The sequence below is a fragment of the Folsomia candida genome, unplaced genomic scaffold, assembly GCF_002217175.1.
Source record: "Folsomia candida strain VU population unplaced genomic scaffold, ASM221717v1 Fcan01_Sc002, whole genome shotgun sequence".
Lineage (NCBI taxonomy): Eukaryota > Metazoa > Arthropoda > Collembola > Entomobryomorpha > Isotomidae > Folsomia > Folsomia candida.
Window position 1 is genome coordinate 3,024,021 of NW_019091194.1, and position 14,796 is coordinate 3,038,816.

The window sequence follows — 14,796 nt, forward strand, 5'->3', positions numbered from 1 at the left end:
GCATTTTTTCGCAGCACATTTATCCGCAAATTATTCAATTCGGCACGAATCCTCATTCGTGAGAAAAAGGGCTAGAATTTTTCCAGACTTGAACCCACATGTCCTAAATTTATATGTCTCGTCTCGCACGACAGACTCAACAAATCCGTCGAAATTTGGCAATTAGGCCAAAGATCAATTCGTTTCCTACCCTTTGATGGCACCCAGATCGGTTTCACTCCAAAAATCAAGAGCCCTCTTTACCAGTTTAAAATTACATTTTTGATTTGAAACACGATACTGACGGAGCTCAAAGTGAAAGTGATGACATTATCCAACTCGGTGGAAATAAAAGTAGAAAAAAAAATCATAATGATTTCAGACTTTAGTTACGAGGACCTGGTTTATCTAGTTTTAGTCTGGAGGAAAATCAGCTCTTACCGTCATTATTATTTTTATTTATGTACTGCCGACTGTCCCATTCGGGTGGAGTAATATGAGTCGATCTACTTAATTGTTTCCCAGTCCGTGAAACTTTATTATTATTGCGGAGGAGAAAATCGAGAGAGAAAGTCGTGGAATTTTCCCCTCTGAGAATAACACCCTACCAAATCCATTACGTCGCTAGTTGTGTAGTCATTATCGGAAGAGTAACGTGCAAAATAAATCTGAGGTCACAATAAATTATTTTGATAGCGCTACTTATAATGTGCTCCTTACAAACATTTGTTTGTTTTATGTACTGCTCGGCTGGATGTGGGTGGAAGGATGGATGCAAAAAACGAGGCAGTAGAACGTTGTCAAGCTTAAGTAGTTTTCACATTTTCAAAATAAATGATTTTTTACATATGTATGTACCTCCTTAAAAACCACTTTCATTAATTTGACTTCAGCTCCCGAATTCGCATGTTCTCTCAACATCACGAGAAGTTGTTCTTCCATTATCCTCCTTTTTGATACAGGAACAACAACAGGAACGCCGCTTAATTCGTTGCTGGTGAGATAAGCGGATTCCCCATTCTCGTGAAAAATGATTTAGGTTGTTCCACATTTAATTTAAGTACGTATGTTGGCAGTGGGTCCCTTCTTTTCTTTGGGGACTTTTGTGTCCATGTGCCGAGCAGATACCGTTCTTCTGGCCCAACTTTACTTAACAATTACAAATGAGTTTACGTAAGTCACCTCAGTCCGAGAAAGGAGGAGAAAGTACATAAGCTGCACGTTACAAGATTTTGAGCAGATGGTACGCTGGTCTTACTTACTTTCGCATTTTCTCAAGACATCCATCCTCAAACAGGACGAGGGAATCGTATCAAAGAAAGAAAACTAATTTGTCACATTATATTGGATTTGTATTTTATTCCTTTTCCCTCTCTTGGCAAGAAGACGATCAAGGTTTGAATTGACTATTCAACTTGGTCTACTGTGCAAGTAGAAACTTTCTCTTTTTGTAATGAAGACAACTGGCAACTGATATGTGTGTTTTGTCAGGTTTATTTCCATCCTGTTTAGTCTACAGGATGAGATAGTTTACGACAAATGTGTTTGTATCGTAATAAATAAATAAATTACTTTGCAAGGTACAAGATTCTTCTGAGCAAATGTTTGTTTCATCTTTTTACTTTTAATTTATCTATCTTCCTTATTTTCCACCATTAAATAAACTAGTGAAAAAGACAGAATTTATTAAGTATTCTGACGTGTTCTTCTTGTTTCACGGCGCAAATTAAAATTAGAATTGACCAGGATTTTTTTTCTGCGCTTGCGTCATCCTCAAAGTCCTTGATTGCGTAATTACTCACGTACTAAAAACAAAGATAGAAATCTTGCAATTTTATGCGGGATCATTTACGCTCAGATTTTGAGTTTGTTAAATAAACACAATCAAGGTGAATTAAATTACGCCACACATCGCCGGAGGAATTGCGGTTGAGATGCACGATTAAATTTGATACCACATACACCCCTTACAAATTATACAAGTTCACTAATTAGCCAACCGCAATATTTACCCCGCTAATAATAATAACACTCTCCGTTATCGTCCCATTTCGAACCCAACATATGCGCCAAACGGCTAATTAAGTCAATAACGAGAGTAAGCTTCCATCCTCAATCTGATAATTTGGTGAGGTGTCACACATTCTCGGCGTATGTATGACATCATTCGCATATCATTCCCCCCAATCCCGTCGACCTCCACGCGTGGAAGGCATTGTGTAAAAACAGGGGTAGAAATTCAGTATCATATCGAATCTCAACAAGCCTGATGGTGGTGGTGCACCTGAAATGTAGAAAATCGTATTATTTTTGCCAGTAGTCATCTGACATCCGCTTGAGCAGAGTTAGTTGACCTAGTTTGGAGCAAGTCCCTTATGGATAGAAGATGAGAGGATGGCAGCAAACAGTACATCCAATCCACCAGCCGTACAGTTGTGCAGAAAAGAGTATCAGTATTCCAGTCGGGGTGAATGATTTGCAATACAAGCGAAAAAGCAGGGGTACAACACAACACGAGAAAGTAAAACTTAACATCATATAAGCCAGTGCAAAATAAAGGGCAACATTTGGATTTAATGTTATCCTCCCTAGTAAATTCTAACCATCAGAAATTGATTAATCTTGACATTCCTGACCCTCTAAATTTGCAAATTCTACGTGTCCAATCAATTATAACTTTCCCCCACAACTTTCACCCATGCATACATCCTTTAAAATCCACATGCAGCAACACCGCAAACTTTTTGTACACCCCGTCACAAGACACAATGCATCCCGATTTCTCGCTCGCTCTTTCTCTTTTATGCATTCGTCGATCCTCTCCTGACTTAAATTCCAGTCTTCTTCTCTTTTCGGAGAAAGTTGTGTGTTCCATTCAGCAAGCAAGCAGGGTGGGTTTTGTGCTGAATTGGAGAGGAAGGAATATCCGCGAATCCGTCACCACTGGCTCAGTTCCCAGTCGACCTCCGAACACTCCACAGCCCGGCACCCTCAACAACTTTCCCCTGGATGAGATCACTCCACAAATGCACTCAGACTGACATTTACCCTCATTATTACCACCAAAACCATTAAAATTAGTTCCTCCCCACCCACCACATTAGTTGATCTTCTCCTCCTCCTCTCCTCCACTCTAGTTGGTTATTTATCTCATAATATTTTCCCCAGATTTTAACCCACGTAATAATTTTGACCTCGACCGCATAGTTCAAGTTGAGATTCCTCACCACCATCACTTTAACTTTCCTCTCCTCTCCTCCCTTTATTTGTTAAACAAAGTTTCTTCCATCACGGACAAAAAAGACGGTCTGGTGTGTCCCACTCGAAAAAGTTTTACTTTCACTGCGTGACTCGGCCGCCCAGTATGTGTCCCTCCGTTGTCGTGCAGTTTATTTAATTTTACTTAATCTCTCGCTCTCGACCTGGAGAAAGGGAAAAATCAATTAAAAATCCCTCATCGCTGGCTGGCTCTGGGATGTGCTGGATGGCTGAATGGAAAGCCGATTAGGAGAGAAGGACGCGGAATTACGAATCACATTTGGTCCTTCTGGTCAACAACAGCAAAAGGTGCGGAGATTAGTAAATAACTGATTCTTACCACTGGCAGAACCACCACCTCATTTATTTTATCCAGTCTCCCAAATCGAAACTAAATCCTGGCAAGTTAATTAAAACCTGGAAATGAGATGAGGCCTTGGAAAGGAGGAAGAAAATCAGTGAGTTATGTTACACTATAGCTAAAAAGTAGTAGTGGTGGTGGATATTGACTTATTTGCACTTTTCGGGCCAACCAGTTAACCTCAACCCTTTTGTGCCCACTTGATAAGCCGATCTCACGGCATGCGAGGAGGCAACCGAGTTGTTTAAATTTATTGCTTATTGGAAAAGTTTTGTTGAGAGAAAGTTTCATCGCTTTCCTCCCATTATCCCGAACAGCCGTGAACAAGGGGAGAGAGAAGAACAAACACTATTGACTGGATATTTCTCTCCACATCCTCTCCTCTCCAAACTCTGGGCAAAGTTTTCCAGCGATAAGGAAGAAAGAATCGAGAAGCGATAATCATAATAATCAAATAATAATCGTCTTATTAAATATTATTTCAACAAAAGTAAACAAAATGCTCGAAATTCTACGCAACCGAAGGTACGATAAGTGTCCCCTCGTAAAAAACTGTCCACATTTTGTATGGAAATAAGGAAGACGGAAATATTCAAGACAAACTCTAGGGGGAAAATTCTTCCTAAAATGCGTCTCACACTCGCTCCGAAAGTAAAATTGAGGCGAAACATGTCCCTTCAAATGGCAGTGGTGATAATCCTCGTCGTTTTCTTGGCACTCATTGAGGAGGGATCATGTCAGAGAAAAAAGGCCAACTCGTCCTCCTCCACGGTGAGGAAGGGTGGCCTTCAACTTGGCGCTGGAAACAAGCGAAATTCCACGATTGCTTTGGGTTTTGATAAAAAGACGTTGCCAATGACGGAGATTCCTCCTCTAATTCCGGACGAGGACGATCTGCTCATTCTGAAGAAGAAGGAGCCGGAAGTGCCGGTTGTGAGTGTGGGAAGTGGGGGAAGTGGGGTCGTTTATGGGAAGGGTGGTCGGATGAGGGAGAAGGTCAAATTAAACGTGGGGTTGTTAGTACCATATTCCATGTTTCATCAGAGGGATTATCTCAGAGCGGTGTCAAACGCGATATCAATGCTGCAAAGGAAGGATTCTGGGAGAGAGTTCTACCAGCGGTACAAGTTCACGTCGGATGAGATTAAAATGTTCATGATCAGTGTGAGTCCAAGCCCGAGAGGTGAGAAGTGCAGTAATTACTTATTTGTATTAATTATTTGGTATTAATTTTAGACTAAATTAATTATAGTAGTTAGCAAAACTATGTTTTGTAAATTTATCTCTTCCCTCCGAAAATTTTTCATGTCTCCGGAAATCAAATCAAAAGTTACGGAAATTTACGGAAATTTTAAGAGAGTAGTTTTGCTAATTGCCTTATAATTATGTTTAATATACTTTCTCTGATCCTGAATAAATTTTGATTCCCCTTAAAAAATCGTATTTTATCGATATTACATCCCACCTACAAAATAAACCCACCTTTCTCCCCTCAGACAATAATTAATTGCTACAATGTAGCCTAACTTTCATAATTATCTCCCATTGATTCGTTCTCCCTGATTCGGTCACATATCTTTTAATTAATACATTCCATCAGTATCTACTCACTCACACCAAACGAGTACTATTCTCACTTTAGTCACGTACTTACAACAGCAACATGAAAACCACACGCCATAAATAAACCATACTCTCCCCACTACAACAATGTTATCTCATTATATTCGAAGAATCGCCACTCCACCCAAGCCATGTATGATGGGATGTTGTTTGTTGTTAATTATCCACATTACTAAGTTAAACACAAACTTTCCCTCTTGCATCATCCACGACAATAGCACTAATATCTCTCCTCGGCAGCTTAGCTTAGTAGCTTTTACACCAAGAAGACGTGAAAGAAAGTAATCACTGCCGCCAGAGTGTCACTGTCACCAACAGAACTGAACAGTATCTCTGCTTCATCGTCGTCGTCATCCAAACAAAGTTTAGCTAGCTTCCATTTTACATCATAAATCATGCAGCATGCTTGACAGTAGCATTGTGGATGGGAGAAGAGAAGATGCGGTCAGTCAGAAATCTCATGTCCTCTGGCCAATCGGATGAGCAGAATTACATAAGTGCTATCACCCATTTGTAAATTGTATGTACCGGCTTGAAACGGAAATATTGTAAATTTTGTAATTTTAATCGGTCGCATTAATTCGCATTAGTAGCTATTTATGGATGTATGTTAGTCATGCTTTACCTACATAAGTTAGCCAGCCTGGAAGGGAGGCAGTGAGGCAGACCACAATTTATTACTGGTTTCAGCCTCAAATCTCTCCTCTTGCTTGGGTGCGTTGGGAGGAAACTTTGGGATAATCGGGCTAAATATAAATCCCTTCCGGTCGGAGAAAGTCAGTCACCGACTAACTTTCTCTGCTAAATTATGAATTTAATGTACCTCCACCACTACCACCCACCTAATCAGGACGTGACATGCCACAAAGTTACGAAAAATTGTGTTTTCTTATTATTATGCAAAGAAGCAATAAGCGTATCGTCACTGATATCGTATCATGAAACAGGTCTTCCTTTTTTCTTTCACCCGGCGCGTCTTGTCGTGTCTGTCGCATCGCTTTCTCTCTGGGCTGGTTGGTCGGGAGTGAAAATTCCGAGGCACTTTAGCCATAAATAATGTGCTACCAAGTAATAAATTGTAGTAAATTGTGTTAACTTTCACGAGTAATATGCAGATTGTAAATTGTGTTCGTGAGTGGAGGGAGGCTGGCTAGGCAAACTAAACCACCAAGGGAGCCGCACCACATGAACGTAACGTACAACGTTACGCGTACATATATGACGAGAAGATGCGATATATGATATGAAAATGCAGCAGCAGACATTGCTCGACTTTCTGTGAGTGAAAGTAAGCAAGTAAAACTGCAGTGCACAGCGAGTAGGTAAATGTCGTAGGGCGTCATGAACCAAGAATTTCTGTCTATTTCTGGCTCACGCTCTGTTGAATATGACACTCGGAATTTGCTCTTATGTATGCTCAGCAGAATTCAGAATTGTTTATTAATCGGGTGATGCTGCTGCTTTCTCCTTTGCCTTCTTCATCCCTGTGTTTAATTGATGAAACACCTTCCCCTCCTCAAGCCGGGATTTGTGTCAAACAACAAGACTTATCTGGAATAGGGACGTACGCACGTCACAAGTGAAAAGAGGGAGCCAGAGATATGATCCTGGGCAAATATTTATTCCACTAATTCCATTTTAGAGTGTCAGTCAGAGTCACGTTGTGTTTGTTTTCGGCTCATAAAAACTTTCTCTCTCGTAAGTAAAGTGTACACAGTAAATTCGTAAAATTTGATGGAAAAGCGAACTTCAAATTGCCAGAGTACGTGTAAATGTGGATAAAATTGGTGGTACGCTGTTTAGTTTGGGGAACAGTTGGTTGAGTTGTTTTCAAGTGACGTGACAGACAGTTTGGGAAATTTTACTAGTGTGGAAAATACTACAATTTTTAATATAAATATTTTATGAATTTGTTTGTGTTTAGAAAATTGTTTCGTGAAAAACAGCTTCTCGTTGTATTATTTACTTGAAAATCCGTTTCTGATTTTGTAACGCGAGTAAAATAATTCACTCTACCTCTCAAAGTAAAATAACACCACGATCTGACCAAAAACCACCCAAAAACAACAACGTCCCTATGAAAACCACGAGTTGGCAGTTATCTCTCTCCTCTTTCGGATTTGTGCTTTCACCACCACCTCCTCCTCCTCTTCAGTCTTTAGTATCTGGTGAGAATTGTACGACCAACTTTACGGCATTCAATTTCCCACCCACTTTCCATCCCAGATACATCGTATTCAAATAATCTGTACTCTTTTTGTATTTCTCCGACGAACTGACAAATAAATTTAATTCTACAACGACCAGTAGATTCATCCTCATCGCACAATATGAGCGAGATTTCTACACAAATGGGAGACAAGCGTACTATTTCATAATAGAATACATACATTGGATTGAATCTGTATGTATGAATGAATAATGCACCAAAAACTAAACTCTCAGATTTTCCCCCGACCTTTCAAAAGAGAGAAAATTGTTATGTTAAGATTCTGAATAATTTGTCAATTTCTTCTCGGGCAAAGTTTCTGAAGAGTTCGTCCAAGAATGGGGAGTGGAGAAAGCAATTAGGTCAGAGTTGGAAAGTTGGGTGGGATTGGCAGTCCTGTTTTCTCTGTTTTCTACTCTCTCCCTTTGTCGGATTTAATCCAGTATCATCTCACATTTCACAACTTTCTTGCTCAGGATGAGTAGGTGTATGCACGTAGACTGTACTTTGGTTCACTTGCAATTTAATCGCTCACATTCTGAGTGAGTGATTGAGTGAAAGAAAAGAAGATGGGACCGGGCTTGTTAATGTGGAAACATTATTTCACGGAAAATTAGGCTTTTCCAGGATGGAAAGTGAATGTTTATTTTCACGGAAATATTCTAAATTAGGTAGTTTGGAGAATATGAAAATCTTCCATAAATTGAATTCGACTAAGAAAACTCATTTTGTGAGTTTCATCATCCTGTTGCTCCAATTCCTTAAACACTCGCCTTTTCACTTTATTAGCTGGATTTAGTTTTGGCCTGGCTGGACAAACACCACGCAGCAAAAGAAGAAGATTTCTCGATCCATTCCGCTACCATGATGGTAACAGAATATAACACGGAATGAAGTGGAGTGGAAAAGGCCCAGTTTAGCGAACTAGACGGCATAAAGGAGAAGATGAGTTTTGGTCGAGCAGTAACAGTAGTCTAGTTAGTTTGGCTGGAAAAGGGGCATAAATAAATTTGCTTTCTCCAGTTTTCTTGGTGCAAAATTCAGACTGTGGTAAATATCTACAGATATTTAGTGTGCGGTGGAGGTAGCTTTTAGTAAAGCTGGCCTCTCTTTTTGACACACATTTTCACTCCAGCATTTCATAAATACTTGATGTGATATAATAATCCTTAATTACCAGATCGACTCAGCTGCAGCTAAAATACTTTGCCTCCATCAGTCTCTCACTTTGGAGACAGGTTAATTTTCTAATTTCTACGTCTCGATTAATTCTCACTCGAAAATTTTGCAAAATCATTCCCCTCTCTGGGAAGAAAGTAGGTTTGGTTACCCAACTTTCTCCATGTACGGACATGCATTCTTAAAAAGTATTTTGCAAGACTTGGCTAATGGGCATTAGTTTAAAGTGAAATGTAGAACCCATTACGTGGAATGTTTCAAGTCATGTATTCTCCGTGGTTTGGTTTGGTTAGGTTTGTGTATTAAGGAAGTAGAGCAGACGAAATGTGTTGTTATTCTTGCTAATCTTGTCTGAATCCTGGGGAAAGTGCATGTAAAATACCGACTCTGTGTATTCATTCATGTTTACTTCCGCTAGACTCGACATTCTCGAAAATTTTAATGCCGAGTTATTATCCAGTAACGAGAACATACTAGAAAAACAGTGGGATTTTTCCGCTTGTTTTTGCCTAATTATTTTTCTCACGTGTGCAGCCATGCGTCGTATTTATGTACAAAGTGGGTCGTGTCGTGGTTAGCTTTTCATCATTTTTATTGGTTCGCTGTTTTTTCGTTCTTTTTCTCTTGACAGAAATCAGTTAGTCAAATGGAGGATGCATTTGGCAATCAAAAGGGCAGATTCACCACGTAATAGGGGCGCACCCATAAATAAAATATATATAAGATACAGCATCCTATGCAAATTTACCCTCCCGAAATGAAGTGATCATCGATCACCAGATCCCGGCTCCGCTGCATCCGCCGAATTCCACTCTGCTCAAGATGATCCAATTTGTTCCCTTTTCAACAAGTTATGCAAGAAATTCACAAAAACTGCCCGCTCCACTTACTCGCGAGGAGGAGATAAAAGCAGAAAAAATCGGATTAAGGAGAGAGATCATCCCGCCATATATCACCCGTGCGGCTCGATCCCTTCTACGTAAAAAAAGGCCGATTCGGATTTAGAATCTTAGCCAAAGTTTGCCAACCTCAAAAAAAGATTTTGATTGACGGCCATTTCAGATTTTGGTAAAGAATTCGACAAAAGTCCTTTAAAAGGGGTCCGTTAAATTCCTTTCGATGAAAAAGCGAGAACCCGAAATGTTCAATTTCCATATTCACCCCATTCATATCTCATAACGGGGCGTCTGTCGGAGAAAGTAGGAGAAATATGTATGCGGTTTTTACTTACATCCCATCAACTTTTTTGCCAAGTGTTGCTCAACATTCCGTCTCCACGAGATGTTTTTTCTTTGAAAGGACTTTAAAATTTATTTATTTATAGCGAGTTGAGGAGTATGATTGAATATCTATTTAAGTCAGTGGCTGATTCATAAATCATCATTTCACATTGAATGAAAAGAAAGGTGGCAAGTTTGCATTACGATTTATTCGAGGATTTTGCCCACAAAGTAAAAAAAATATATGGAAATATAAATATATTGCTTGCATTATTCTCCTGAACTTATTTGAGTGACGAGTCTCTCTGGATGTCGAATCGACCAAAGTACTCAAAACCGACCAAAAATAGATGTTTTTTTAACTTTCCTTCCAGACTATAAACATTGATGAAATTTCCATCTGGATGCACACTTCTGATCTGATGAAGTTCAAAATAGTAGAAAGTTGGTTTCGAATTTCGAATCGTAATCGAATCCTCTCTATAAAAATTCTTGGGCAGAGATCCAATCGTAAAAAAACACATATATCTAAAAGTGAAAGCAAAGAAATATGACTCTGGTGCAAGTCAGTATTGAAATTTGAGTCAAAGTTCAACCAAAATCTACGTCAATTTGTAGAAAATGATGTCGGTCGGCGTTGTTTGGGGTTTCCTACCAGAGAAAGTTATATGCACATGCACAATTTTCATGACAAGTTGAGATCAAAAACGAAGTAATTGTCTTTTAAAGTCGGGATTAAACCTCTCCCCTAAAAAAACTATGTTTCCGCACCAACCACGGCCTGAATTTATTTAAGTATAGAAAGGGAAAGAAAATTGCATCGCGAACTGCATACGGTCGGATGGATAGATTGTGGTGGTGAAAGCAACCCTCACTGTTTGGAGAAGATTGAAGTGTGTGAGTGTGTGTGATACCATACGTGTAAAGGAAATGAGAATGTGGGGAAGTGGACCAGCAGGAGAAAGGAGAGAAAGTTGTGTTATTCATTCTGCACATGTATCCTCATTTCTACTTATACGGAAAAAGAGGGCTATGTGGCGATCATCTGCTGCTGCTGCTGCTTTCTCTCTAGGATGATATTTGGTAGGATGGAAGATTGGGCAAGGATATGGGAAGCGGGGGACTTTAGGTCATTTCATTTCATTACTCGGTGGCTTCTCATTTTCGTCAGTTATTCCATAACTGCTGGTTGGGACTGGGAGGATGAAATCGACACGGAATTGGACCACCTGTCTTCTTGCGTGAAGTTGCAAAATATTAAAAGTTATTCATTTACCTCGCTTTCCCTTTGATTTGAGAGGATTGATTAATTCTGAAAGTTTTGTTTTTGGGCTGTGTATATTCGCGTTCGATCGAAGAGAGTGTTGTAATACGAGTGAAAAATCAACACGGTTCATCCTTTATAAAAAAAGTAACGCTTTTCTCTCTGACGTTATTTGAAAGCCTGTAAAATCGGGGGGATGGATGCAACCAGGTTTTTAGTGGGTTAGTGGACAAGTGAAATCCATTTCTGCGTTGATGGCCGTGACTGATCGTCGATACTCAATTGCGAGTCGGGGGATGGTGATCTTGTCGAAATCGGGGATAATATCCTCCTTTTTATGGGAAATTTAGAGAATATGTTATGTGACCTTCCCTTTACGAGGTGGCCCATCATTTTTTATCAGCCCCGAGATAAAAACCTGGGCACGTTTTTCTCTATTATTATACGGCCGGCTTGTTGTTTCTGTTACTGGTAATAGTGCGTTTCATCGTTTTTTAGTAGGATTCCATTTACGAAAAGGGAGAGAGATGTTTGCTGTGTGTCCTTCTTTCCTCGTTCGGCATCCTTTCAGCGAAATATCTGCCGCTCTCGAGTGTTTTGGTTTGCCTAAGTTTTTTTTATTTCCAAGTTTGATACTTGAGGCGATGGGAGAGAGTTGTAAAAGTGGAATAATCTGTTATCGATAGCTTTAGCCTCTTATGCAGTATGAGATGTTCACTTCACTCACTCACTTCCCTCGGCGGTATGCTAGTTTTTGGGGAGAGTAGAATTTATGCAATGGCTGAATTATGTAACTGTATTACATACGTACAATTCAAAATTTCGGGCATTTCTACAGTTTATTAATTATCGAATTTTTCACAAACTTATTTCATACCGCGTAATCCGAAGGTCTGCGTGTGTAATAAAATTAAAGTACGAAAGTGAAAATGATGTGGCTCCGGATTGTCCAAGTAAGTAAATCGGTCCTCATAAAGTGCACGTAAAGTAGATAGGTCCATATAGTGAACCATAGTGAAAGTGTGTCTTCCTCACAGAATACAGATAATCCTACGCGTTATCTCTCTCTCTCTCCTTATCTAGGGTACATTATGATGGAATGGCGACCACCCTGTGTCATCATCATCATCATCGTCCCCATCATCCTGACACATTTTCACGAAACGAGGGACCAGTGAGAGAGAGAACTTGGACAAACTAAACTGCATAAACTGGGGGTCCATCACTCGAGCACTCGCCGGGGATATGAAATGACCCAAAACAGGATGAAACTAATTGGATACGTTTATAGAATTATCCCGACAAGTTCTGTTCTATTTGTGAGCCTGTTGGTTTAGTCTTCTTGGCGTGGTGCTCATCTGCTGTCGTGGTATTTTAGTGTCATCAGAAGAAGAGTTTGAGAGAAAGTTGGTTTGGATGGACGACGTCGAGGACGACAAAGTTGGAAAATCGATTTCAGCATTTTATTCCCATGTCCTGGTCCTCCTCATGGCAAACCAAAATAGTATGTACATACATACACAAAAACTAACTGGAAATCTGACTCCAACCTTGTCCGACGTCGGCTTTCCTTTTTCCCGGTCGGTCGTCTGGTCGAGTTATTGTCAGTTGTCGAGGTTTTCAAAGTTTTGTTGAATGTTTGAATAGCTCTGGAGGATGTTGTATGTGGCGGATTTTGTCATTCAAGGGCTTCATGGGTTCAGTATTTTTTATATGCGGTGACATGTTACAGGGTCACATGGTGAAATTCTATTACTTATTTTCACCATATAAGAATTATGTACAGTTCCGGGATCACGAATCAGAATCAAATTTCTCAACTTCCCTTTCCTCATATATAATAAATAATTGTGAATAGGAGACTTTCTCCCGCAAGGAAAGTTGTATATCGTGTCTGTCGAATTTTGGAATCTTACAACTAAAACGAACCCCATTGTCCACAACGCCACACAAAATAGTTTGCGGATTCTTCTCTCTCCAGTATTGATGAAGTATGTACGTCGGATTTTCTTGTGATTTTACAAAATGATGGATGAACCGTGAACCACACATACAAAAGTTTGAACTTAATTAATCATATATTTCAAATTTTGACAGGATCGATAAAGAATTTCTCTAGTTATGTAGGCAAGCTACAATAATCTTATAATAGAAATTATGTTCAAGCTTAACCATGCATTTCCTGGACGGGGAGAGTAATGATAAGTCTAATCTGCAAAGATAAGCCTCCCCTAATCGTGTCAGGATTATGTATTATTTTGTTTTGTGGTGGATGATCCTTTTCATACGGGAATTTATTCGTATGCATGCTCACTCCGGTTTGATGTTCTTTTGGTTAAAGTGAAAGTAAAATCAGCAACTAACACGTTGGTTGGTCGGTCGGGCCTTCGCATTCGGCCACGGCCACGGGTTAGTTATTTGCTTTTGACGAGGAAATGGAAATAAATCACTCTTCCAGCCCCACCACCCTCGATACACGATGACAGCAGCACGTTTCCTACTCTCGCATATGGTGAAATGAAAGTGAAAGCACTACATCCTTACAAATTCGCTCTCTCTGCCCGCTTTTCATTACATGTATGACCCGAAAGTCGGTCAGATTCAGCGAGTCCTCGAGCTGGGAGTGAGTGCAGTGTTGAGATTTTATTTAGCAGAGAGGATGAGATTGAGACTTTCCCTTCAGAGTTAAACGTATGGAGGGAGACTAGTGACGGATTGGGTGGTGGTGGTGGTTAAGTCACCACTTTGAAAATCAAGCGATTGTGATTGATGACTCGACTCAGGATGAGATTCGAATGGCAATGTGGACCAGTAATTTAATCTGTGTGCTGTAGTCATGCAATATACGTGTCACTTTGCCTTATTAGTATCATTTAAATATTGATGCAACTCATATTTCTTTCAGGATGGAGACGTTTTCCGTCCTTGTCCAATTATATCCACGCCTCATCAATCCATATCCATCCATCCTCGCTTGCTCTGAATGAGTCAATAAGTTTAGGAATGGAGAATATAGTTCATAAAACTGCTCACTTTCAACAAATTGAACAGTAAACAATGAAAAAGGGGTATAAAAAATGATGACGTACTTTTACTTTGCCGATCAACTTTGCTGTGATTTTCTCTCCGTATAGCAAAACTTACTCAATTTACGTACCAGTGAGAATAAAGATCCTGCTTTTAAAAACTCTACAGAAATTGACAGATTGTGTTTGCACACTAAATTTATATAGTGTCGGAAAGTTTATGCATACAAAACAGAGGGAAAGAAAATAAATTACAAGACGTGGAGAGCAACAAGCTTTCACATTTTTACTTTCTATTCATCCCACGCAAATCTAATTACGAAGCTGCTTTCTCCTAAAAACATGGCTCAAAAAATCCAGAATTCTAAAGAGCAAATCCATTTAATCCATTTGAGAAATATAGCAGTGAAAGCAAAAGCTCTAGTGTTTCATATATTCGTGGTGGTGGTGTCAAGGATGTGATGTCTGATCGTAGAGAAAAAGAATTTTAATAATAATAAGAGAGATTCATTAAGAGAGCCTGTTTTTCAGAGTCTGCCTGCTCATTCCTCTCGTCGTCGTTGACCCAAATAGCTGGCTGGCCGGGAACTGCTGTCTCTTTCACTTTTCCTCTTAATAAAAAGCGTGAGGGAAATGCGGGGAGAAAGTGTGATTGATGAGCTAAATCATTTCGGGGA

General features: G+C 39.7%; 1 protein-coding gene across 1 annotated transcript in view; it reads left to right on the plus strand.

The window, feature by feature from the left end:
* The first annotated feature begins 2,945 nt into the window (after positions 1–2,945).
* LOC110842844 (glutamate receptor ionotropic, NMDA 2B) overlaps positions 2,946–14,796 on the plus strand; it is a 29,030-nt gene continuing 17,179 nt past the window's right edge. The window contains exon 1 of the mRNA XM_022088676.2: positions 2,946–4,781. Coding sequence (XP_021944368.2) covers positions 4,166–4,781 — 616 coding nt within the window. The 5' untranslated portion in view covers positions 2,946–4,165. The remainder of the gene's footprint in view (positions 4,782–14,796) is intronic.